Source organism: Phoca vitulina, unplaced genomic scaffold, assembly GCF_004348235.1.
Source record: "Phoca vitulina isolate PV1807 unplaced genomic scaffold, GSC_HSeal_1.0 scaffold2, whole genome shotgun sequence".
Taxonomy (NCBI): domain Eukaryota; kingdom Metazoa; phylum Chordata; class Mammalia; order Carnivora; family Phocidae; genus Phoca; species Phoca vitulina.
This window is the reverse complement of record NW_022589705.1, coordinates 61,656,915-61,684,802: the sequence shown is the minus strand read 5'-3', so window position 1 is coordinate 61,684,802 and position 27,888 is coordinate 61,656,915. Positions and strand designations below refer to the sequence as shown.

Genomic DNA, 27,888 nt, shown 5'->3' with positions numbered 1-27,888 from the left:
ACTATTCACCTGCAGCTAGATTTTTCTTTCTAGTTTTTTATCATTATAAATAATACTGGGATAAATAACCAGAAGTATTTCCTTAAGACAAAAATTCTGTACAGTGGAATTACAGGGTAAAAAGGTAAAATCACTTAATGACTACTGATCCATATTATCAGTATGTATCAATCATTTCCTAAAAGGATGGTATAATGTCTCTCCATGAAAACGCAAATACTGTATGCATGTTAGAACACAGCCAAACTAAAGACAAATTTAAGAAAACACAGGTGAGATTTTGGGAAGATTTAATCTAAAAAGCATCCCTTACCTGTCTGAGGTTTATTGGACATCCCAGTAACAGTAAACTGTTAAATTGTCTCAAATGATTAGTAGACAGAGTTTTAAAAAAGCAATTAACTTCTTAATTTATCTCCTTATTTCACTCAAATGAAAAGGCTTTGAGGCACTGACAGTTTAATGACTATTGGGTCATTATTTATACTAATTTTTTGGAAGGACAATAATCATAAATAGATAATTGGCTTTTTCTCACCACTAGTAAGAACATAAACATTCATTTTAAGTACCTCATATAAATCTTAGCTGGGAGGAATAACAGAGAATATCTAATCCAATCTCTTATCAAATGCAAAAATTCTTCCTCTAGCAATGTAAAGAGAAGATTCATTTTCCAGGGCTGTATAAGAGAGCAAATTTAGGTTAAATGATAGATAATATTTTTTCTGTGTTCTGCCTTTTACCAATCAATCAATATCTAGGAGGGCCTACTAAATATATGACAAGATAAGACATGGTTTCTGTCCTTAAGATACTAAGGATATTTTGGGTTTGGTAAATCAAGGCCTGTAAACAGGAAACATAATCTGGTATTTAAGTGGGGCCTGGATTTAGTGGTTCAGATGAAATGCTGGAGAGATTCAGAGAAGGGGCCCAGAAGTCAGGGAGAATTTTGTATTCCATGATGGTACTCCTAGACAGCTATTAGAAGGAGACAAATCATCCCTTATTCACCTCTGCATTCCTAGCACCTAGTGACTAATTATATTTATTACATGAATAAGCCAATTCAGCCTCGGTAACTTTTATCTCCACTATAACAATGTTGATCATACAACTTTCCTTTTCCTCTTCCAACCACTTCTTTTTTATTTATTTATTTATTTATTTATTTTTTTTTTTTAAAGATTTTATTTATTTATTTGAGAGAGAGAATGAGAGACAGAGAGCATGAGAGGGAGGAGGGTCAGAGGGAGAAGCAGACTCCCTGCCGAGCAGGGAGCCCGATGCGGGACTCGATCCTGGGACTCCAGGATCATGACCTGAGCCGAAGGCAGTGGCTTAACCAACTGAGCCACCCAGGCGCCCACTTCCAACCACTTCTGAAATCAATTTAATTAAGACGGTTGGCATGAATTATCATGGTCTCTAAAGCCTCTTCCACTGTGCTTCTATCACCATAGGCATTTGGACCCTCAAAATAAGCAGGTATTGGTCCACAAGTTCATGACTTTAAGCTTCCCTTCTGATTTTTTAGCATACTACAGTTTTCACATAATTTCATCCTGTCACCACCCACTGGCCGAAAATGTGATTTTAAAGACGTGTAAAATATTGAAACATTAACATATTAGGGGTGCTTGGATGGCATTGCAAGCAGTGTAATTCTGTAGGAAGAACAGACTTAGGCATCAAACAAACCTGGTTTTATCACTTACTAGTTGTTTCTTTGGATAACTTAATTGCTCTGAGCCTTAGCTTTCTAATACATAAAATGAAGATAATGATACCTATTTTTAGAATTGGTCTGCAGATTACTTAATATTCTTTTTCCTTTCTTTTATGTGCTTCAGAATCAAAATCAGTTTTTTCTTTATCCACCCCCTCGTGGATATGGCAAAATGTTTCCTAATAAATTATAAAAGCAGTATCAGACTCACATCACTAAACAAGGAGTTATGCTTAACACCATGCTTGGCACTGTATTATATTGCTTCATAACTTCTACAGTATGCATCAGCATCCTTGTAACATAAGATCATGCCCTATTCTAGGGCAGAGATTTGAAGATAGCTATTTTTTCATATTGTCATGTTCCCTGATTTCCACCCCCCCTGTAAAAGTTGGAGACTTTGTGATGTTTATTATTATATAAAAAATTTTCAGCATGGTTTATTTTAGAGTTGGTTGGCTTCTCTTGGAACATTGACATCTATACATAATTTCCTTATGTATCTGATTATTTATTTATTTATAAAGATTTTATTTGAGATAGAGTGAAAGAGAGAGAGAGAGATCACAAGCAGGGGGGAAGGGTAGAGGGAGAAGCAAACTCGCCAGTGAGCAAGGAGCCCAATGTGGGACTGGATCCCAGGATCCTGGGATCATGACCAGAGCCAAAGGCAGGCGCTTAACCAACTGAGCCACCCAGGCACCCTGTATTTGATTTTTAAAAAAGTTTTTATTTAAATTCCAGTTAGTTAACATACAGTGTAATATTAGTTTCAGGTGTACAATATAGTGATTCAACACTTCCATGCAATATCCAGTGCTCATCACAACAAGTGCACTCCTTAATCCCCATCACCTATTTAGCCCATCTCCCCACCTACTGCCATCCTAATGGATAAAAAAAATGTGGGAGAGTATAAGCAGAAATCTCATACATAGGAAGAAAGTCTTTAAAAGATAAATGACCAACAATCCAATATATTAGCATCTCAGTCACTCATTAAAGCTTTCAAGCAAGAAATGATTACAGTCCAGCACTTGACAAAGGCTCAGTTGAGATAACTGATGTTTGACAAAGAGAGCTACATGGACAGGTTGACTACGTAGGCTTTTCCTTTAAGTTCTATACCAGCTATGAGTTAGATCATCAAAAAGGAATATTTAAGGACCATATCACCTAAGCTCCCTAAAACAATTACCATTACTGAAAAAATATTTAATACAAAGCCCTCTGCTTTTACAGAGGATTGATATAAGAAACATCTATTTAAATTTAAAATAATCTGTCATATGCAAAACAACAGTAGAAAATAATTGTCTATTTTATTTCTTAAATGACTCTCAAATAGATAATCATGCAAAAAAATTCTTTCTTGAATTCAGTGCCAGGAAATCTTGAGATGAACTGTTAAATTTTTTTTATTAATCAATGAGAACTACAAATAGTAAACTGTAAACTCCAGTACATAACTGTACTTGGCACATAGTAGAAACTCAATAAATAAATACAGTACAATAAACTGTACCTGACACATAGTAGAAACTCAAAAACTTGAGTCACCCCAGGTGTTTATAAACGTTTAATGGATAGGTACGTTACTGGACAAAGTAACGACAAAATATTGGACAAAGAACTGGATAGGTAGTAGAATAAATGTGTCAGTAAAAAGCTAGAATGAATGATGATAAAAATGACTATCATCTGAGGAATCTGCATCCCTAAAAACAAGTAAATACCATGAGTTTCAAAAAGTACAGATTAGTAAACTTGACCTCAGTCCTCTACAGAAGCTAGAAAAGTCACTTAGACAAATGGCTTATGAATACTTAGAATACCATAGTGATAACTAGAAGGCAGCATGGGTTATTAAGAACACAATAAACCTAACTTAACTATGAGGTTACCAGGCTGAGAACTCAGGAGCATTCCTTAAGTTTCAACTATCTGGACTTCAGTAAGAAGTGACGAGGTGTCTCAAAGTATCCTTCAGGGTAAGATTCAGAAATGTAGGCTAAGTTGGATAAATCCTTTGTCACTGAGAAACTGAACCTGTAGAGTGCTACCAAACTGAAGGTGGTCTCAAACAGCTTACCACTTGGCTTTGTCAACATTTTCATAAATGTCTGAGATAAAGAAATAAAATATACACATATAGATAAAATGCACTGAGCACTTACTCTGTGCTTTGTCCCTTTTCAAAAATCAATTATCCCACTTATTTCTAACAAGTCCTCTAAGGGATATAGTTTTTAAACTCCATTTTCCAATATAGAAACTGCAACTTAGAGGGTTTAAGCAACTTGCTCAAGGTCACTATGGTGGCCTACTGGCATAGCTAGAATTCCAATCTTAGTTTGACTAAATCCAAATTAATTCATACTCAACCATTACACTGTTCTGCATTTTTATATATTTTTTGTTTTGTTTCGTTTAATTTTGTTTTTTTTGTTTTTAATTTAAATTCAATTAGCCAACATAAAGTACATCATTAGTTTTTGATGTAGTGTTCAGTGATTCATTAGTTGCATATAACACCCAGTGCTTATCATATCATGAGCCCTCCTTAATGCCCATCACCCAGTTACCCCATCCCCCCCACCCACCTCCCCTTCTGCAACCCTCAGTTTGTTTCCCAGAGTCAAGAGTTTGTCATGGTTTGTCTCGCTCTCTAATTTCTTCCCATTCATTTTTTTTTTTAAGATTTTATTTATTTGACAGAGAGAGACACAGCAAGAGAGGGAACACAAGCAGGGGGAGTGGGACAGGGAGAAGCAGGCCTCCCACTGAGCAGGGAGCCCGATGCAGGGCTTGATCCCAGGACCCTGAGATCATGACCTGAGCTGAAGGCAGACTCCTAACGACTGAGCCACCCGGGCGCTCCTGCATTTTTATATTATCCAACAAGTAATTATTGAGTACTGGAGTAAGAAACAAAGTGAAGAAGACTGATGTAATTCTTGCCCTTAGTAATCTTACATTCTAATGGAAGAATTAGAAAACAAAATTTTAGTAAGCAAAATAACGGCTTATTATGAAAAGTTCTAAGACAGTTTATGAAAGAGAATGATGGTGAAGAAGCTTTCTCTAAAAGGGTTCAGTAGGCCTTTTTGAAGAGTAGACATTTACATTGAGACCTGAAGAAAGAAAATTAACAGTCATTTCTATCTAATGACTTCTGTTTTCTCAGTCAACTAGTAAGGACAGCTGGGAAAGGGAGAAGTGAGGGACATGTGATGTTTAACAAATGAGTAGTAGTATGAAATAGCCATCTTATCTGGGGAAAGAAAAACTAGAGATTCACAGTAGGCTTTCTCAGCATTATTGCTTGCTTGAAGTTTGTGTTTATTTAGAAAAAAAAATTAGTGTGACTGTCTCCAGCAGTGTTCAAGTGCAAGGGCATAGGCATAGAGAAGGTGAATAGTTGGGTTCAACAAAATGAGTACAATGGAGGGAGACAGAGGTGAGGAAATTCAAGATATTACAATGATGATAATGATGGACCTTGAAATCTAAATAGGACAAAGAGGGAAATGAAGATTGGAGACAGAAAAGGGTAGATGAAGTAAAGTGGTGGGGTCAATAGATTAGAGGGCATAATGATATAAAAAAAAACTTCAGCACTTGATCAAGTAAGATAGGAATAGGAAGTGCTGGTGAGAGCCAGGTGCTTGAAATCAAAATATATGACGTGATAAAGCTTCTCTTGATGACTACATCCAAGTTTGGTAAATAAGGAGAAGAAAAAAATTTTTCTGGAGTTAGATATGTCTAGGAGCAGAGAGGATTATCAAGAATGGTAACAGTAGAAATGACAGGAATTACAGCATCATTTGTGAGTGATAACTCTTGGGAGAGTTAATAGAATCTGAACTTCAAAAGATGCTGTCAGTCAACTGCATTAGTAGAGAATGACAGAGATCTAGTTTAGTAACAACACAGACCCAGACTACTCTCAGCAGCCTCATATCTGAAAAACTGGTAGGGGGTTTTGGTTGACTACCTCAATTCAATAGGAGCCAATAATAAAATTACAGAATAGAATTGAGCATAGCATGAGATAAACTTGCTCTGGAGCTTGATTTGAGCACCTTCTGAATGGGCTGGGTCTAGATACCCTAGCATATAAGGAACAATGGAAATAAACAAACATACTTGGTAAGAAAAAGCAAGAAAAATAGGGTAAACAAGATAGCTGTGGTCAAATTGATAAAGGACTGTAATGCAGAACAGAAGTTAGGCTTATTAATTCCCAAGTTAAGCTTATTAACTCAAAACTAGAACCAAAAGGGAGAAAGTTGCAGAAGCCCTCCAGAGGAAGAAGCACTGTAGCAAAAACCTTTTCTGACTTTTCGAGTAGCTCAAAAATACACTATCTTTTGAAGCTTTAATTTCTTTGTCCCTAGCAGTATTCAGGTAGCAACTGTAGTAACATCAGTTAAGCACATTATGAGGAAAAATACCTGCCGCCTGGATATTGAGAATACCTCTCTAACCTGCAACTCTAAGATTTAGTGAATCCCATGTTTATTTGTTCCTTGTGCAAAAGGTCCATGTGTTATATTTCTCTTATAACTCCCACAAGGCTTTGCATACAGTTATTCAGTACACTTTCATTGTTGAATAATCCAGCCTGAGAAGGTCATGGGGCAAGAAGCATTATGAAGCAGAAAAGCATAGGTTGATTTGGGATTTATACCTCGTACAACCATTTACATGACACTGGGTAAATTACAGAACTTCTCTGAGCCAAAAATAGTTTCCACATATGTGACTGGACCTTTGTAGAATTGTAGTTAAATGAGGTAATGTATATACAGTGAGCATTAAAGGAGCTCATATAGAGAGAGTCTGGCACATAGTAGGTTTAATGGTTACAGTTATTATGTGTTTTGATTTTTTAAAAAAGCAGTAATGATAGTCTTGTTCTTAGCTACTGATACTCTCTCAGTAGAAGCTCCTGTCAAAAATGGCATGAGCTTGGAGAACAGTTCTAAGGGTAAGGAAGCTATCTTTATTGGTGAAAGAGGGAGAAAATGATTGTGGCTTCCTTAGCTACACTCCACTAAGGTCACACTAACTAAATCATCACAAACTGGCAAGCGCAGTATGCTATAATCTACTTACATACTTTACGAACATTTATTTTAAAAACAAAATCTTGCTTACTTCTCTTTTTTCTATTGAAAACAATTGTGTCCAAGTCATCAGAAAGAGAATTTTAGAGATAAAGGTCAAAAGTCTTAGGTCAAATAGATCAGCTGTTAGCGTCCTCTCCCCCAGTTTTCAGAGATGAAAAAAAAAAAGATCTGGAAATGTTATACCACTTGCCTAATATTCCTTGAGTTCTTCATACTCCCAGACTGACTGAGTCCCACTTCCTAACTGCTCTACATTTTATGAATGAGGTCTGACTATCTGTATAAACAATGAAAAAATAGTTTATCATTGTCTTTCAAAAACAGCAACTGACATATTTAAATTTGTATAGGTTTTGCTTTAAGAACTAATAAAAAGTTAATACTTACATAGCTTTCATAATAGCCAAATAAATTTTTGTTGCTGTGGTTGTTGAGTAACTTATTTGGGTGCTGCTCAGAGCCACCAATACCTGATTTGATACTGGGTTGGAAATATAATTTCTCAGATTGAGATACAGCAATCAAAGCTTCTTTATTGTTCGTATAAGCTTGCTTCACTCTTTCCTTAGTTGAGATGTGTAGAAAAGAATGTTAGAGGACTTTCTTGGTGCTGATCATGCATTGAGGAAAAGAAAGATACATTGAAGGAGACTGTTCAGAAGGATTCTTTAAATTGTTGGTGTGGCTGCAGACTGAATCAGCCAATAGTAGATAAATTAACAGAAGGCTTTTTACAAAAATCCCTAAGGTTAAGCCTTTATTTGTTAATAATATAAAACTATTTTGTCACTTTTCTCTATTACTATAATGCAATCAAGTTCAAAGACACATCCTTGAGGAAAGGATACCAAACCGTTTCCTAATGAATTACCCAAACAAATAAGAAACAGGATTCCACTTGACTCCCCAATTCCAGACTAACAGTTATTTCCTCTTTCAATTTTTGGTGGTATATTTAGCAGATTAGATCATTAAGATAACTGGGCACTAAAACCTCTTTGAGTTATCTATGTAGACTGACAGGAAAATACTGGAAAAATGTCAGAGGAACCAGTTTCCATAGTTGGTTTTATATGACTGAACTAACATGTTTCCATTATAATTTTTCTGAGTGTATTACCATCAGTATTTATGGAAGAGGAGAACTGTGCTACTGATTTAAGTGGCACAGATGATATGATTAGTAAAAACTCTTCAGAAACAACCATGAATATAAAAATTATTAGTACTAACAAAGCAGTTAAGAAAAAAAAATAAATTTTTTGAGATCTTTTCAATTTTAGGCAAGAAGTAAAGGCAAAAGCCATGATGGGGTATATATCACTTAAAAAAAATATTTCATTTTGGAGATGTCTTATTTTTAGAATTTGTTTCATTAGATAACTCATGTTTTTTATTCTATATAAACACTGGATTAAATATCTATGGCAGTCATATTTATTTGAATCTGTATATTCTAAAATACTAGGATAACTAGCTATTGGGAGTGAGTATTTGCACAGAACTGTACATGAATGTACAGAGTCACAGAACAGGAAAAAATTTGGCAACAGAGCACAAAGGCTTGGCATTAAGCTGAACCTTCATATATCTTGAGAAGGCAATGATCCTTTTAATTCTGTAACTCTTACAATCAAGATACTTAGCATATTCAAAACACAAAGGGTTTAGCAGAAAGACCAAGGAGAACACCAAAAGACTAACAAGAAAGGTCTAGTGCGTGAGAAAAAAAAGATTTAATAAAAACTTACAATGTCATTCTTTTGGACTGTCTTGTCTACAGTTATCACCTTTGTATTGTTCTTTTCTAACAACAGTTTTCACATAGACTGTGAAAACACACAGAAAACTGAATCTGAGTTAAATGCACATTTCCTAAATAGCAATAATTAGATTAATGTCAAGGAAAAATACATAGCCTGATTCAGATTTAGTGCACGTAGCACCAGGCAGTTATGATTGTAGTACTAGGTAGTAGTGTGGGAAGTATCTAAATTACAGTAAAAAAGGCTTCCAAACTAGTCATTTCAAATTACCCAAAAGAACATTTTAAAAAGGATCATCTTCTATTTTAAAAAGAGTAAAGTATTATAAACAGTTTAGCCATCATCTATATACAGACTGGCTTGTTCTCAATCATAAGAGGCCATCACCTTTTATCCTCCCCGCTTTCCCTTCCTTTCAGTACTATTAGAAAACTATTCACAAGTGCACCCTTGGACAATGCTGAGCAGTAATTATGACTTGCTGACAAAGAGATATGAACAATTACGGAGCCCATTTTGAAACCTTACACTAATAAAGTCATTAGATGCTGCCCTTGCCATGATCCTTCTAAAAGCTTCTGAAGTTACAAGAACACACGGCATTGTTTGCAGGGACAACTGCTGCTGGCAGAACGCAAACCTTGAGTTAAACCATGCTGCAAATTGATCTTGACATTCTGTTAAGACTGCCACTAAAAATCAAAAGCAGAGGAGAAAAGGAGAAAATGAGTGGGTAGGATGTAATCATGGAACAGGAGGGGTTCCTCCTCACCTTCTCTCCTCCCTCTTCACAAAACAAACCAGGGAGAAAATGACAAACTCTCCTGGTGTTTTGGAACCTTTATTTTAAAGCATTAATTAAGCCCTTGACCTGGGATGTTTAGGATGACAATACATTTCCTTTAAAAGTACTGGAAGGAAAACGTAGCACAAAGGGAATAGAGAAGTTTGGGGAAAATTATATGGAAATCTGGCATGAAGACTCTTATGAAGTCTTGGTTCCCTGACCACAACATATCCATCTGTTTTATCAGCTACTTCTGCAGAATCCATATCTGCTCCTAGGGTAGCAGCTGGAAATTAACACTCCTTAGTCTCCCACACAGACCCCACACCTGGGCTAAATTTGCTGGATCAAATGGAGGTGTAGGGTTAGAGTAACATGGTCATCTAGGCTTCAGCCAGGCATGAAGCACTGAGTAGTTTGGAATTAAGGGTATGCCACTGTGAATATGGCTAATTACTGAGATGGAAAGTGCAGGTGAAGACAGCCTACTGATAATAAGAGCTTTAAGTCAATTAACTCTTGCCAAAGATTAAGTAATGTGGAAAACTATCACTTGAATATTAAGGCTAACAAGTACCTGTCAGCATAGCAGCAGAAGTTTACAGTGATCTGAAATACTGCACCTAAGGGCATGCAGTTCAAAAGCTAGTATTAACAGGCAATAGAATTCTGTCTGTGAACATTGGTACTAACTGTGTAGGTAAAATTTAATACAACACTCTGTATATGTTACATGCAACCTGTGTAATTGTCAGCAATTCCTAGGTAACTGTTTGCAGCTACTCAGAACACAGCTTAGAAGTAGTGTGCGATGCCTGATTTAACACTTTGTAGCATGTATGCTGATGTGCTAAACATTTCCACCTCAGAAACTTACATATAAGCAACTCATAGCTGGCTGGTGACCTCAGCTGCCACTATTCTAGTCAAATTCAATGTTTAAGTTTTCTAGAATTATATCATACAAACCAGTACCTATCCTGGATGAATGGAGACATTTGCCTTGTGGGCCATCCTGGTCAGAAAAAGAGATACCTATTAACTCACTTATTACTGGTTAATATTGGTGGTTTAGTGTGCCACATGTTATGTAGCTTTTTCTTTTTTTTTTAAGATTTTATTTATTTATTTGAGAGAGAGAATGAGATAGAGAGAGAGAGCATGAGAAGGGGGAGGATCAGGGGGAGAAGCAGACTCCCCGCTGAGCAGGGAGCCCGATGTGGGACTCAATCCCGCGACTCCAGGATCACGACCTGAGCCGAAGGCAGTCGCTCAACCAACTGAGCCACCCAGGCGCCCTGTTATGTAGCTTTTCTTGATGAAGCAACTATAGCCAAAAACACAGCTTCACACCAAGGGCAGTCATGTGCCAATGTTCCCATGCAACCAATAGATGTCCAAATAACTCTAATAGAGGAAAGGAAATTAACGCTTATTGTGCTTTATATAGTACTATCTATATCTAATTAATTCAAATGGTGCCCAAATGGAACTTGCCTGGCTCTGTGGCATATGTCATCATGTAGCCAGGCTAGCAATCTGGTTCTGTGGACATGTTTACTTTAATCAGCACCATCACCACTGCAGAAGGCTCAGAGTTCCATCCCAGAATGGCCCGATCTGAGGGGCCAATTGTTTCAGGGCTATCAGAGACTTGGTGAATCTGGGGAAGAAACTCTAGAACCACTGGATGAACTCATCTAGGCTGGAATTCAAGTCTCTTTCCAGATGGTGTGTGGGTGCCTGGTGCACAGAGCACAGGCCACAATATTCTCAAGTGCTTCAGGGCCAGCAGAACACAAAGTACCTGGTCTGGACATTGTTAGTTCATTCTACAAGGAAAATGAAGGCTTTTGCTTTATTAGTCCTATTAACGGCTATGGGGGAAGATCACAAAATTAGAGTCATACAGCAGCATTTCCTTGCTTTTTCCACTACCCAAGCTGGTCTCTCTCATTATTCAATAAGCCTATTAGAGATTATTTATTTTTCAATATAACACTCACTTTTTCAAAGGCACTGTGTAACACATTGAGATTACAGACATAGCTCCCTTGGGGAGCTGACAACCTAATAGGGAGACAGACAATAACCATACAGTGTAATGAATTCCATCAATATAGGTTAGTATATGGATATTATCGGAGCATAAAGAATGTGCATTTTAACTCAGACTGAGGCAAGAGAAGGATGGACAGTGGCAAGGCTTCCTAGAGGTGACACCTGTCCTGAATTTTAAGAAATTATTCTTTTATAGCACAAGCATTTGTTTACTAATAGTATATTGTCCTTAAATATATTTTTATTGTTAAATCCATGATAGTTTTCTACATGTTTCTACATCCAAAAGAGTATCTGATCTCTGCTCCACTGTCTGCCTGTAAGCACACGCCAACACCGGAGATGAATCATTAACAAAACAACTGCTTGGGATCTGTCCATCCCTGCTGGTTGACCTTAATCCTCAATCTGGTTCAGACCATATATGATTACACTAGCTGGCCAGGGCCCTCTCCGCCACAATTATGTAAGCCACTGATCCTTCATTTCTAATTATGAGGCTTAAAATACCAATATTCTTTTATAAAAATAGCAAATATCTGCAACCCAATAAACTAGGAATGCTGCTAATATAAAAATCTCTAAATAAAAAGAACAAAACTTCTAATTTCATTTTTCTGTGTGTCATTTCTTTCAAGTCCTTCTTTAGCCCACTCAGGTAGAGTAACTCCCTATGAATTTCACCTGTATTCCCCAAGCACCTTGTGCATACTTAATATTACGTATTAGCTCCATGTCTTTCTACTAGACTATGAGTATTTTGAGCATTAAGCACTGTATCTTTTTCATCTTCTCGCCCTCAGTGCAAAGCACCATTCCTGGTTCACATGAAATATTCAGTAAATGTTTACTCAATGAATAAACATGAAGGAAATATATGTTTCTTAAGATATTCTTTTAGCCACTTTCAGAAGTGAGTTGTGGGATCTCCTTGTTTATACTATTATCTGTTTTTAGCTCTTTCATTTACAGATATATCCTACTGTTTCTTTCAGGATCATTATTCAGATGGATATTTAGGAAATTATACCCTCTAGCACTTCTTAAGACTAACAAGGGCTTACTGCCTACTGCTTTAAGAAAGAATGGACCTGAATTCCAAGTAGACATGGCAGCCAACAAGACTGTACAGAGTTTTCCAGGAAAGAAACCTACATTTAGATATATAATACTGAAATTATAAACACATTCTTTGGTGGAATTGGATGCATTCATTCATTTGCCAAATGCGTATTGAGTTTCTTTCTCCTAGAATTTTGTAAATTTAAAGTGCTTTCTTGAATGAGATAAATAATATGAATAAGATCCAGAAGATCACAATTTAGTGAGGGAGAAGATAGGCACATAATCATTACTGCTATAGTCTGATGTCCCAATTCATATTTGGAATGTTCCAAGATCAATCCAGAAATTACTCTAATCCATTTTATACAGATATAGGTTGGTCAACTTAAGTATTCAACTTAGAAAGAAAGTTATTAGAATCATTTTGGAGTGGGAAATCCAAATCATCAACATCACAGAGGTGTATGACAGTGACATTCGATAGACATCTATTTTTTTTATTCTAGTTTGTTAGTGAAATCAGGAAATTTAACTTATAACCACAATTGACACTCACATTCTGGTAACTTTACCAAAGCATTCACTTAGTTCAAAACCCTTCACTTATCTTCTACACATGAGAGATTCACAATAAACTGAGGAGGACTAATGTTTCTGTAGGTTTGGCAGAGTATTTTTCTTTTTTTTTTTTTTAAAGATTTTATTTACTTATTTGACAGAGAGAGACACAGTGAGAGAGGGAACACAAGCAGGGGGAGTGGGAGAGGGAGAAGCAGGCCTCCTGCCGAGCAGGGAGCCCAATGCAGGGCTCGATCCCAGGACTCCGGGATCATGACTCGAGCCGAAGGCAGACGCCTAACGACTGAGCCACCCAGGTGCCCCTGGCAGAGTATTTCTTTTTTTTTTTTTTTAAAGATTTTATTTATTTATTTGACAGAGAGAGACACAACGAGAGAGGGAACACAAGCAGGGGGAGTGGGAGAGGGAGAAACAGGCTTCCCACTGAGCAGGGAGCCCGACGTGGGGCTCGATCCCAGGACCCTGGGATCATGACCTGAGCCGAAGGCAGACGCTTAACCGACTGAGCCACCCAGGCGCCCCTTGGCAGAGTATTTCTTAAGGAAAAGTAAATATGCTTGGCAAGACCCTCCCCATCTTGGGCACAAATGTCCCTACCTATCATGTCAGGGTGTGGTCCCAGAAAAATCACTAAGGAGTCATCCAGACTAACCAGCTTACAGGCTCAGGATTTTAAAAATGTGTTGATCAGTTTGAACTAGGAGAGCCAGACATGGGATGAGACAAGCCATCCACAAGGAATTTACTTCTAAACTTTTACATATGTCATAAGAAAATCACAGTTAAAAGGAAACTCAGAGCAACAATCTAGTTTGTGATGCCTAGAAATCTCTTCTATATTTTCACATATTGATCTGTCATATTTTAACTCTGGTAATATGCAAATGATGGCACAGCAACTTTTGAAATGTAGCTCACTGACCAATAAATATTAGTGCAGCAGTCTTCTACTGAATTGAGGGTGAAAGTCTGAGGTTTTGTTACTCAGTGTTAATAGTATCAAATGGACAATGCAATAAATTTTTATGACAAACACCTCTGGATAAAATGTGGTGCTAAAAAAATCTAAGTAAGATCACAAAGACAGAAACTCAATTAGACAATTATATTTAGATTGAATCTATGATGGGTGGTCAGAAAACCGGTGCTAAGCCAATCCTTTTTTGGGACAATAAATCAGACTAATTAATTAAAATTTTCTTACAGTTTAATATAGCAAAAAGAAATCCACTTTTACTCTCTTTTAGGAATATGCCATTTCAATGCATTTTTATCCTGTGTGTGTAAAATGTGTACTTTTCCATTTGCTTTAACAATAATAATGAGGAGCTGTACATGAAAAGCATCTACATAATTCTTTTGCTTTATAGAGAGAAATGTAATACCTTAAATTAAAAGTTTTTAATTTGTAATATGGATAGAATTTGATTTTGAGTAAGGATTGCCAGTATCCTAAATTCTAGAAATTGTAACATTCTCTTTCTTCCCATTGGCCCTGTTTCTTGCTCCTATAAATATTTGTTAAAGCAAATTCCTACATCTTTCTATTTTTAGTCTTTAATATCACTTCTTTTCATTTTTATGAATGTAATGATAACAATAATAATAATGAGATACCATATTTTTAAAAATGTAGATTGAAATAGCCTATCATACCTCTTAGTTGGTCCTGCAATTCATTGAGGAATAGCTCTAAAGCCTAAAACAAGGCCTTTATTTTGTGTTTTAAAAAAAGTGTCATAAGGAGTTAATAGGACACAGCTGTACTGGCTCTTTCTAATAAGCAGCTTCTGTCGCTTTGGTCACCACAGGTGTCTCTGTAACCTGCAAACTCTTATTACTAGTGTATCAAAGTTGTGCTACTTAACAGACTTCTTTAGTAAAACATAACAAAGCAATTACATGGCTGTTGATTGCCAGTCATAAAAAAAAAACCCTCAAACACTGTTTTTCAAAAGAAACTACACTGCAATTTTTTGTCATTGTAAAATAAAAGGAACTAAGGAATTAAATGGAGGATAGAACAAAATAACAGCAGGTAGCCTGCTGAACTTAGCCACTACAGATGGTTTAGAAATAGTGTTTCCTTCTCCATCAAGTTGTGGATAAAAGGAAAGGAGGAGATTCCTTACTGCCAGTGAATGGTGAAAGATTTAGCCAAGTCTCCAGTCTATGTATTTTGCCTCATGAAAGACCTTCGATGCTGCATTTTTATCTGTTTTTGGCACTGCTTTTCATCACCTTTAACTGAGTGTGAATAATAACCTGATTTAATTTAAACAAATACAGGTGCTAAAGGTTCTTTATTTATGTATAACAGGGAACATTTCCAATGCAGAACGAAGTCATCCTGTGAAATTTCCTAACCATTTGCTTAAAGAAATGAAGTATTAGATGAAAAAATTGCTTCAACATTCTTTTGCTTCACATTTAAGGGAAGAATCATCTTTCTTTTCAGGTTTAGACTACATAAAACAAAGTCTAAATGATGAGCAAAAATTCAGTGAGCTATAAAATAAAAAAAATCAGATGATTTCTAATTGTTCTATAAACATTTAAATTAGGTAACTACAATAGGCTTGCCTTGAAATGAATTAATTTAATCTCCCTGTTCATAAACCAGCAGCCTGTGATTATTATTGTGTTAACACACCCAAAGTAACATCACTGGATGTTATGGCCACATGTGTAATTAAACATGATGAAATGTATTTCAGATGGGAAACTCAAATAGGCAAAATATGAAGAATTATTCATTTATAGATATTAGGATTAACAAATTAAGTAAATTTATCCTGACAGCAAGGAAAAGGACTTTTTTTTTCCTACTGAGAATATGGATGTGTGCAAAAGAATGTGTGCAATAAAGCGATTACATCAATTAGTATATGCTAGAGTTAAGCTATTACCAACTCCATGGACTAGTCCAGAATGTACTGCCTTCTTCACTGGAATTATTAAAAAATAAACTTACTACTAAGATTATATGTTAGACTTGCCTTGCCTTTTCTGAACATTATTAAAAACAGATTTTCTCTAAATATTCAACAACAGATAACATTGGAATATACAGTACATAGATATGTACTGTACCAGTTTTACTGCAAAAAGATGAAAACGATGTATTTTGATTTTGTTTTTTGGGTTATTCTTGGATTTAGAAATCGTTTATAAATTGAGGTATATTTTTCCATTGTAAATAACTGCATGTTAGCTACAACAAACAGCTTTTATATAATTAAATGTAATGGTAGAGAATTTAATGCTGAGGACGAAAATGTTTATGAGATGATAAGAAACCAAATACAATGATAACTTTTTTAAAAAAAATAGAAGCCCAACTTATAACTTGTGAACAACAGTATTACCTTGCTCTGTTGGCGTCCTTTGTCAGATCCCAAGCCCAGGTTATAAAATTTTGACTCAGATAAGAGACAATAGATTCAGCACAAAGCATTTGTGAGCAGAACACGTTGGTTAATACACTTTCATCATGGTGGAGGTAGATAGCAAGAAGCTTTCTCTGAAAAGAGGAAGAAAGACTGATGAATTAAAATATCCATTAATGTAAGATTTCTTGAATTTTGGAAAAGCATAATTTGTCGATATAAACAGCAAAGACAAAAATTAAATGCTACTCCCTTTAAAAGAGTACCTGACACTTGGACTTCTATAGCATTTACTAATATGAATAAATTTTGCTTCCTTAAACCCTAAAGAGGGTAGGATGATTATATTCTGTTTTATAGACCACTGTCACAGATTCTTATTAACATGTGCAAGCCTAACTCAAGCAGAATATGCAACAGAACTGCATTTTCTTTAAATAAAATGGATTTACAATTCTTCATATTAAACATACTTTACAAAGGGAAAATTAATTTTTAACTATTCAACTTTGTACACAGAAAAAGTACTGATTAAGACTGGTTGCCAAAATCTCTCTTAGTATTTTTTGTTTTTAATCTGAACACTGGAAAGTCTCTTCTAATTGAAAGGAAAAGGTCTGAAATGAAGTTGTGTTTTACTTCCACAGGTACTTTCAAAGCCCTTAATGTGTTCTCACATTAAAGTCCTTATGTAAGAGCATGTAACATCTAATTGTCAATGGAAGGATAGTAGAAAATAGTTCGCTTCACATGAATTCTTTCTAGTCAATATTCCAGAAAATTTGTTTGTGGTTTCTCATATGGAGAATTATTCCTTCCTCTTTGCTTGATAAAACTTGCTTTCAAGAAATGGCATTTGCTCTCTTAAAAGTGTCCTCTGTCATAGTTGGATAGTCAATAAAATAATTGAAACTAAAAACTGAAATTGAGCAATACAATTTGCAACATGTCAACTTTAACAATAACAGTGACAGTGATGATTAAAGAGCCTACATTGTTATTGACAAACTTCTTGGTGCCACCTTATAGAGTTTAACAACAGTCAGCTGCCAGGAAATGGAAAGATAAATTTTATGGTAAAGACAATATACAAACCAATCTGTGAAATTCTGGAAAGGAAAATTTTAAGGAAGCTTAGGGTCTTTCCCTTCATATTAAATAAGGATGTGATGATAATAAAGAAAAACTCACTGTGTGGGATTCCAAAAAAAGTAGGACACTTACAGAAAAATATAAGGCTCATGTTGATGAAAGGATACTGAAGTTTGATGCTTGGAATTATCTTGATAAATAATCCAAATTATAATAATAATAAAAAAGTAATCATTAAAATATTTTCTTCCAAGGTAAATTCTGTACTAAGGTATATAGGTAGATTAAGATCCCCAAATCTTCTACTACAAATAGGAGGCACTGTTAGTTACACACCCATTATCTACTTATCTCCCCAGAATAAGCCTGTAAAGTAGTATTCTTAATTTTATTAGCATACAAGGAAACTGAGGTTTAGAAAGCAGACTTGTCCTAAATTCTACCACAACTAGTAAGTAAGTAGTACATCTGGGATTGGAACCAGGATTCCTGACGCCACGCCTAGTACTCTTTCTCTGATACTACAGCAGTAGTAGGAAAATCAACCATACTGTACTCAAGGCTTGAAGTGCTCATAGAATATGAAGGTGCCAGACTGGCCACTGCTCATACATTAGTGCTTCTGGGGCCTCAGAGACAACAGGTAATGGGAATAAGGACAGGATTCCTGAGTATAAGTAGCTCAGTTACTCCAACAGTAGCTGTTTCCATGTGTCAATTCATTTAATCATTCATTCAACAAGCATTTGTTGAAATACTGTGTCGAACCGAGGAGGAAGCAATGGTAATAAAATGGTGAGCAAGAAAGGCTCAGGGTTTCTTCATCCATACTGATGTCTGAAGGTAACAGTAGCTGGCTTCTGTAAGTTTGTAATCAGATACATAGTTGAAGAGATACTTATCTGGTAAATTCCTACTCATCCTTTAAGTCTCAAAGCAAATGCCTCTATGAAACCTTCCCTGATTCCCTCTGGCAGAGTTAAGAGCTTCCTTTTCTGGGCCTCTATCTCTTCCCAATTACTATCATCATTGTTTATCAGTTTCCCCTCTAGACAAAGTCTCTCAAGGGTGAGGGCTGGGTCTCTTTCAGTCTTCTCTGCATCCCTAAAGCTAGCATAGGTCTCGGCATGTTTGATGAAAGAAACTTGAATGTTGATTATCAACCCCCTGGGAAAAAAAGACCCCAAATGGCAGCAGCATGCAAACCACTTTCAGTAAAAGAATCTAGAAATCTGCTGCTTTAGGGAAAGGAACGTGAACCTGGCAGCACTAACAAATTCGGAGCTCCTCTTCTTAGGAGCTCTCTAGCTGAACAGACAGAGAGATGTCAACCTCTAATTCTGCTTGATCGTATCTCAGCAACTACATTTAATGAGACACTGGGAACAAGAGAGCTGTCCACTTTTAAATCAGCATATTTCTAACCAAACAATGGCAATGGCTAAATCTTTAAAACGCCCATTTCTCTCAAGAATGCTGCAATGGAACATTTAGACTTTGGGAAAGAGATTAGCGATTTACATTGCTATCTCACTGATTTAATTTAAATGCTCTTCCAAACCAAACACACATGTGCTGAAGAGGCTACTAAGAAACCCAACATGCAGAGTTCCCTATAAGTGCAGCCGACAGTGTTGACTGAAACTAAACTTGGAAATCCAGGGCACTAATGCACAATATCAAGCAATAAAACAGCATCTCTTTGGCAATATTTAATTTAAAAAAGAAGAAAGAGGCAGGCGAAGATCAGGCACTGTCTGTTTTGGAGGATCAACCATTCTGCATTTCAAAGCATTGGTCCCTGCAATATCCAGGTTACTGTGCTAGAATCTCGACTATTATATCGCAGTTGTGAGAGGGAGGGCAAAGATGTGTTTACTCAGTGATTAGGCCCTTAGAATAAGCCTCTAGCTCCTAGAGAGACAGCTCACTACTTATTCATTTGGGCCAATTCACAAAGCCTAGGAAGATTAAACATCCATGCTGAGAAGACAAGCGAATGCAGACGGTGAAAAAGAAATAAAAATTCTTTAAAAACTCTGAGATGACTTCATTATTTTTCCACAAGGAAACTTTAGGAAAGTGTTTAGTTAGAGAAAAACCCACATTGACCTCTCTCTAAACCCTTAATCTTTCCTTTGTGGTGGCATTGCTTTGTGGTAAGCGACTGGCTCGCCTCGCCCCTCTTTTCACTGGAAGCTGAGAGAAAAAAGGCTCTGGAGAAACAGTTTTCGTTCCAGGGACACAAACCCCTGACACTGTTAAACATGAGATGCCAGGAAAACACACTTAAAAAAAATTCTCACTTTAAGCTCTAAACTGTGAGAAAGGAGATGATAAAGAGAGTAATCAGTAGAGAATCTTCAGGCTGGGGGGACTCCCATAGTAGCTTTGAAAAGGAAAACTGCATAATCTTAAAATGATCTTTTCTCTCTAACATAAAAAGCTTTCAACAAAAATTTTTCTTCCGCTATTTTGACAGTAGTAATAAGCAAAATATAAAACTCTTAATAATATGCAAATGCTACTAAATTTGGGCTACATAAATCTCTGATTAGATTACAGGCATAGCTAAATGAGCCCCAGACTCAGATTTCTGATTATTTTATTGAGCTCAATTAAACACAGGCCCGAACAGGGTTCAGCATATCAGAAAACTGCTTTTGTGAAGAAAGGGCATCTAGTACATAGGAAAAGCATGAGAAAATGTTTTGTTTTCCATTACTATAAACATTTTTCCCATTGGCCCATTAATAATTTAGTTCAATAACATTTACGGAGCACTGATGTGTTAGGCATTGCGAACATAAAGATGAATAAAACAAAGTTTCCTAGTCCTCAAAGAGTTGGGGGGGGGGTTGGTGTATGGGGAAGCAAAAATTAAACTGCAGTACCATATGATAAGTGATAAGAATGGGACACTTAAAAAAAAACCATTTTATTTGTCTTTCTAATTTGGCAGAGAGGGTATAAGTCTGGTAAACAAAGGCAAGCAGCCCAGCTACACTCCTCAGACTCCCTCTTTGTGATCTAGGTTTTGGTAACATAATGTAAAGGTAAAAAAAGCTCTGTGCTAAATCCAGTTTTGCACTTACCAGCTGTGTGACCATGGGGCAAGATGGGTATTTGTTCCAAGAATTATAGATACAGCAGGTAAAGTACCTCCTTTACAACACCTGGCCCATAGCAAGTGCTGAATGAAATGTAGTTGTTAGGATGATTCCAGAACTATCCATTCAAAATAAAGGATTTGAAAGCAATTTCAAGAGAAATGATAGCCCTGAAAATTTATTAAAGATTATGAAGTGCCTTCATTTCTCTTACTAGCAATAATGTTTGGGATGCTAAATTGTGTCCCTGCCTTCAGGGCCTCACTAATCTTCACATTCAAATCCAAGAGCTAAGGTACTAAGTTGATGCTTAGGAAATGCCAAGCTGACAGCAACCAATGTGATTTGGCCTTGAGCTACAGTAGCTATCGTATTTAGACACTTAGCATTACAGAACCATAGAACATTAGAGCTGGAAGAAATGAGCTGGCTATGTCTCAAAATCAGCCAGGCACAGAGCACACACTCAGAAAATATTTGCTGATGGACTGAAAAGGAAATTTTCTAGTTTCTTTTTGAGTACCAGAATATCTATAGTCCATGTTTTCAAAAATTTTAAGGTTGATAGGATAAATAATTTCTATAAATGGTAGTTCATAAATTTTCCAGTGTAAGAATTAAAATATATTAAAAACAAAATAATTTCCTTTATATAAATTGGGACCTGACTTTCTCTGTTTCCTTCTTTTCTATCATGATTATCATCACCATAATCATCAGAATCACATCACTATTATTATTATTATTATTTTTTTTTTTTGGTTTTAAATTGGGAATGGTTTATTGATACAAAGACTTGATACACTGATACAACAATAAACACTCACTCATCCTTTACCCTAGATTTATCAATTATTAACATTTTGCCATATTTGTTCTATCATTCATTGTATGCCTCCTTCCCTGAAACATTTAAAGTTGCACACATCTTGACACCTCCACCTTAAATACTTCAGTGTCTGTCTCCTAAGAAACAAGGACATTCCCTTACATAACCATATTTTTATCATACCTTAGACATATAATATTGTTACAATATCATCTAACATAAAGTCCATATTCAAATTTCTCCAACCACCTCAAAATGCCCCTTGTAGCTGTCTTATTTATTGTTTTAAATCCTGGCTCCAATTAGGATCATTCCAGTACACTGCTCACTTCTATGATCCTATTCCTATTTATGAATGTTCATAGGCCCAGCACAGCATGAAACCATGACTCAACATAACTAAGGTGAGATTAGAGGCAGGGCACCATGAAGCCACAACATCTGGTTCAAATTCCTGCTTTGCCACCTCCTGGCTATGTGACTTTAGGAAACTACTTCACTTTTTTATGCTTTGGGTGCCATATAGCTCTGGAGGTCAGAAGTTCAATACTCTGTCTAGATGGGAGTGGTAATGTGAGTGCTGTAAGAGAGGCAGTCCTAGGGTCTAAGCATGAACACTGATTGGCTGCTTCTTTTTTTAAAAAAAAGATTTTATTTATTTATTTGAGAGAGTGAGAGAGCAAGAGTGCGAGAGAGAGCACGAGCGGGGGTAGGGGCAGAGGGAGAGGGAGAAGCAGATTCCCCACTGAGCAAGGAGCCCGATGCAGGACTCGATCCCAGGACCCTGGGATCATGACCTGAGCTGAAGGGAGATGCTTAGCCAATTGAACCACCGAGGCGCCCTGGCTGTTTCCTTATGAAGGGAATACTTGAGCTAAATTTTAAAAACATGATATATTAACTGACTTATCTTTGATTTAAGCTAAATTTTAAATTTAGGTGATAACAAAGAAAAGAAGAATGAGAAAAAGAAAAAGAGAGAAAAGTTTGGTAAGGCCCAGTAATGTCAGTAGCCTGATATGTTCAAAGAACTCCAAGCTAGTAACTTTTAAAGAGCAAAGAATAAGTGCAGATGGATTTGTGGAAAGAATCATTGACACTCTGCATTTTTGGCTCCCAAAGCTGAGTTCAGGGACCAATAGGCAGCAACCAATTGGAGAGGTTCCAAAAGGAAACAGCCAGATATTGAAGGTGAGGTGATGCCAAGATGCCAAGGTGTCTTTTTCTTCTCACTTCCTGAACAAGATGTTGGGATAGAACTCTGAATTCTTAAGGACACAAATGTATTTGAATCTTATGTAGGTTGAATTCTCATATGAAAGTCACAGGTTATACAAACAAAGAAAAAAAGCCTAAAGTAAAATCAAACTCTCTTCATAAAATAAGCTGACAAATGCTCATTGGGTACAGAGTTTTAACAGTTTTCATTGTTCAGACTGTAATACTCAGGTCATAAAATATTTTTGAGGAAAACCAACATATGACTAAAGTTTTTACAAATAAGGAAATTAGAAGTTCAAGTGATAGGCTATCACAGCAAACTGCAGAGAGGCAGGCAAGCTCTTTGGGAAGGCCGGGAGAGGGCTTATGGAGGCAAGAAAGTAGGCAGTTTTGAGCCAGATCAAAGATTTCATCCCATTGGTTTTCCAGGTGAACACCTAGAAGCAGTACCAAGGACTGGAAGAGCAGCCTCATAAAAATGCAGGCAGGATTTTTTTGATTTTCCCTTCTGAGAGGAATAACACTACCCCTGGTTAACCAGTGGTCTGTTAAACAGGCAGAACAACGTGAATGTGGATGAAAGGCAATGTTACACAAACACTTCCTTCTCCCATTTTTAGGCTACTGAGGAAGAGAAAAAGGACCCATAGCCTACCTATCTTATCATTTCCATACTCCAGGGGCGGGGGAACCACAGCAATAAAGAATTGGAGATTATTAACAGTAATTTTTAATTTAAAATATATAGATAATAATGCATTCTTGCTGAAAAATCAAAGGAATTCTAATGATTTGTGGGTGTACACGTTCAGTAACTTTTTACTACTATCAAATACTGTCTGGCAGATTTCAAAGTAGAACATTGTGAATTATAAAAATAAGCTAAGTTTAAGCATACAGAATTGTAGTAACTCTTAACTATTCATTTAATAGGAATAGTGGAGACTGTAGTCCCTAAATATTTTCCACATCTTCCTTAGTAAGGAAATCTCTTAGGTATTTTTTTTAGGTTGAATTAATGGCTGATTGAAATAAAGAATACATTTCTCAGCCTCCATTTAAACAAAGGTGGCTATGTAACCAAGTTCTGGTTAATGTAAGCAGAAGTGCTTACATCCAGACTCATGACATAACCTGAACTGTACCGCACAGTGGAGCAACATGATAGAAGGAATCTGAGTTTCTGACTCTGTGATATACCATACCAGGCCTGGACAGACTACCTCTGGACTTCTTGAAAGGAATAGAGAAATTAACTTCTATTTTGTTTGAGCCACTATTAATTTTTATTTTTCTGTTACAAGCAACCAAACCCAATCTTAACAATAGACTAACTATAAGAAATCCTTAGTCATACATAAAAATGATAGTCCATGGAACTGTACTATTAACCCAGATGATCTAAAGAAAAGATATGCATTTATGGATTAGTTCATGGTCCATCAGAAAGACTCTCACAGCCTCCAAAGGACCCTGAATTACACTTTAAGGGACTATAATTAACACTAGCCTAACGTAAATGACCTAACTGGCTATTCAGAAAGCTCCATCTTATACATCTGGTTAGTGAGAAGAGAAGAGGGGGACACTGTTTTTGAAAGGCCAAGTAGGCATGAAGGCAAAAGAAGACATGGAGGTTGCTAGTCTAGCCTTCATGCAAAGATCAGGGAGAGCCTTCACTGTTAACACGTGGTCCAGTCCATTTAACCCATGCAGGATAGCCTACTGGGATTTGTAATAGTGCAATAGTGAAGTGTACATCTATCTGAAATGCCATGCGTGCCATATTACATATATTTGAGACCCAGGATGGTTGAAGTCATAGCAGGTGGTTGGTCGATGTATTTTGTATTTTTTATAATCTATGTACACAGTTTTTACAACACAAAAGAGGATGTACTATACACACTGTTATGCATCTCACTTTTTTCACTTTGCAAAGTATCTTGAACAGCATTCCACATCAATATATATGAAGTGGCTTCATTCTTTTTAATGGTCACATAGTATCCCATGGTATGAATGACATTTGAAGTATTTCCAATTTTTTGCTATTTTAAACAATTATATAATAATTATCCTTGTATTTATCTTATTTCTCATATGCTTAGGTATATATGCAGAAAAAATTTTGCTATTATGATATGTGAAAATGATATATTAGTGTAGTTTTAATCTGTATTTTTTGTATTATGGAAAATAAGAACATCTTTTCATATTTTCTGTGAAGTACTTGCTTATATTGCTTACCCATAATGGGTTGCTGTCTTCTTACTGATTTATGGAGTTTTTCATAATTAAATATGCTAGAGAAATTTAAGTTTCCAGTATCTTTAATAAAGATACTATGCACTACTTAACATCAGAAATACTTTGATTTTCTTAATACAGGTTCCTTATAAAAGACTGTAAATGACAAGGCAAATATAAAATCAACAGATTCTACTGAAATGCTCCACAAAGGAAAGAAAGGCCAGAACACATTGGCCTAGGTCTATGTCAGAAGCAGTATCATTCTCTTCAGTTTTGTTAGGCACTTTGAGGAGGATATGGGAGAGTCAGGATACTAGAAGATACATAGGTATAAAAAGGTACACAAAAGCTAATAGGCTGTGAAATTTAGGAGCCAGAAAGTTTGCGAACTATATTGTGCTATCACTGTACTATGATTTTCTAACCAATGCCTGACATTCCACAACTACACAAGATACAAATGTATACAGTTGCTCAGTCTCATGCCACCAATTTCTCCCCTCCAATCCATCCTACAAACTACTACCACATTACTTATGTCTACGGTACAGCTCTGACAGTGTCACCCTCTTCAAAAACTTTCCAAAGCTAACCACTGCCTAACAACAACAAAAGTCTTTAGCTGGTCTTCAGGGATTTCCATAATGAAAAGTAGACCCAGTCTACTTCTTTATTTTAGCCCTATCCTCTACTGTTCCCTTACAAGTACCATATATACCAATTAAACAGGCCTATTTATCTTCTCTAACATGTATATCTGAATAACTTGGCTACTGTTAATGTAAGGGCTCATTTTCCAAGGTGGGTTAATTGTCAAGGTATTTTTAGCCCATTTCAGAGAAAGGAGAATGGAGGCTTGCTTACATAGCTCAGTCAGTATCAGGGCCTAGTTTCCAACCCAAATTTGCCTGATTTATTCAATGTCCACCTACGTATAAGCAAACAATCTTAAATGTATGTTTCACATACATTTCAAAGATGTTTTAAATATGTTAATTTTCTGTTAAACAATCTTGTGAAGTATTACAATACAAATTTTTAAATGCAGAAATTGATGATCAGAGGAGAAGAGTAACCTGGTTAATTGGACATAGTTAGTAAATGAAAAACCAGAACCCAAATATAAGAATTTTGATTAGTATGCTTTCTACCATACCTCTTATTTTTAGTGTTTAAGATTAGATATGAAACAGATTTCTTGAATTTACAACTGAAATACTATAGAGATCAAACTTAGCTTTTAATCCTTTTAAAATAAGTAATATAAATAACAAATACTTTCTAGGGCCAGGAAGGGCCCTTTGGGAAAAATGATACAAATATGGATAAAGCCCATAAATGGAAATCAGCCTTGCTTCTGATATTTTAATAAATTTTACCTATAATGCTTTTCAAATATGGTTAAATTGTTTTTAAAAAGATGGTGAGTAGCAGTAAATTGAGAAGAATGTTTTACAAAGCAGCATATATTAAAACTAATTTACTAAATTTTTGACTAAAAAATAATTTAAATATGGACAGTAAAGTTTTCTACAATTTTAATTAGGTAGTTCTGATAATTCAGTAGGAGAATTTGAGGCAAATTCTAAATATGGTGCTAACAATATACTGTTTAATGGAAACATCTAATTATAGAACAGCATATTTGGTATGGTTTTATTTATGTAAAACAAGTCAACTTTTTTACTGATATACATATTTGGAGATTTTTAAAAAATCATATTTAAAAGTAAAAATAATATTTAATAGTGATTATTTTCAGGCTTCAGATTATGTGGTAACTTGTTTTCTACTTTAAATGTACCTGTATTCCTTTTTTTTTTTACAACAAATATTTTATTTGTAGAATGAACATACTTAACAAAGTATATTAGCATTATAGTTCTTATCTCACACATGTGCAGGCTGCTGTCATAGCTGTCATATAAAATTACTCCAAGGACATTGTCTGCCTTTAAGGAATTTAAATTGAAAAGAAAACAAAGACAAGATGATCAGACTGGGCATATTCTCTAAAGCACAAATAAGTTTGTTTGCCTCTTTTTTTCTGGCTAATGGAGGGCTAGAAACCTACCAACTACAGCTGTGGCTTCAGATTTCTGTAGAACTTATTTTTCTTAAAAAGTATTGATCAGTGATGGTATTCAGATTTCTTTTTAACATGATATAATAGAAACAGCACTACTTTAAAATGGGCTGATTTTTAAAAGTAAATGTAATAAAACTTGATCACAAATACTGTTAAAGTAAAGCACTTATTTTAGTGCTGTAAATGCTCATAGGGGTTCTCAAAATTCCTTTCTGGAATTGTTCTTAGAATTAGTTCATGAATTGCAGGAATAAATCAGTTTGTTTTTCACAAACATTTCTCAAATAGTCCAAAACTGCTTCACAGCAATTAGCCACGGTGCTGGGTGCATATATGGATAGCATCCTATTTAATCCTCAAAACAACCATATCATTATCTCCCTTTTGTTTTTTAGTTCCTAGATTAGAAATAGGCTGATTACTTGTTTGGGGCCACAGAGTTACTAAGTGGGAAATTAGTAATTGAGCAGTGGTTTCCTTAATTTATGTGTAATATTTGGAAACATCACTGGATCTGAAGTCAAGATCTAAGGAGGTATAACAGGATTACTGAAATCAAAGCCCAGTCTCCCAAGAGGAGGAAAGGAACTAAGAAAGGAACAATACTTCACATGGGAGATAAACCCTGGCACTGAGATTTTTATTGCTGTTGATTTTTACTTACTACAAATGTCTAATCATTCTATAGGGCACTTTCTGTTTTGTACAGAATTCAGAGGTAGCAGGAATGAGAGGTGGGGAGGCTATAAGGAGAAAAAGAACCCTGGTTAAGAA

The 27,888-nt window shown here is 35.9% G+C and overlaps 1 protein-coding gene across 3 annotated transcripts in view; it reads right to left on the bottom strand.

The window, feature by feature from the left end:
* Window positions 1–27,888, bottom strand: part of FAF1 (Fas associated factor 1) — a 514,999-nt gene that overhangs the window by 114,040 nt on the left and 373,071 nt on the right. For all 3 annotated transcript variants that reach the window (XM_032429321.1, XM_032429322.1, XM_032429323.1), the window contains one exon: window positions 16,500–16,654. In XM_032429321.1, coding sequence (XP_032285212.1) covers window positions 16,500–16,654 — 155 coding nt within the window. The remainder of the gene's footprint in view (window positions 1–16,499; window positions 16,655–27,888) is intronic.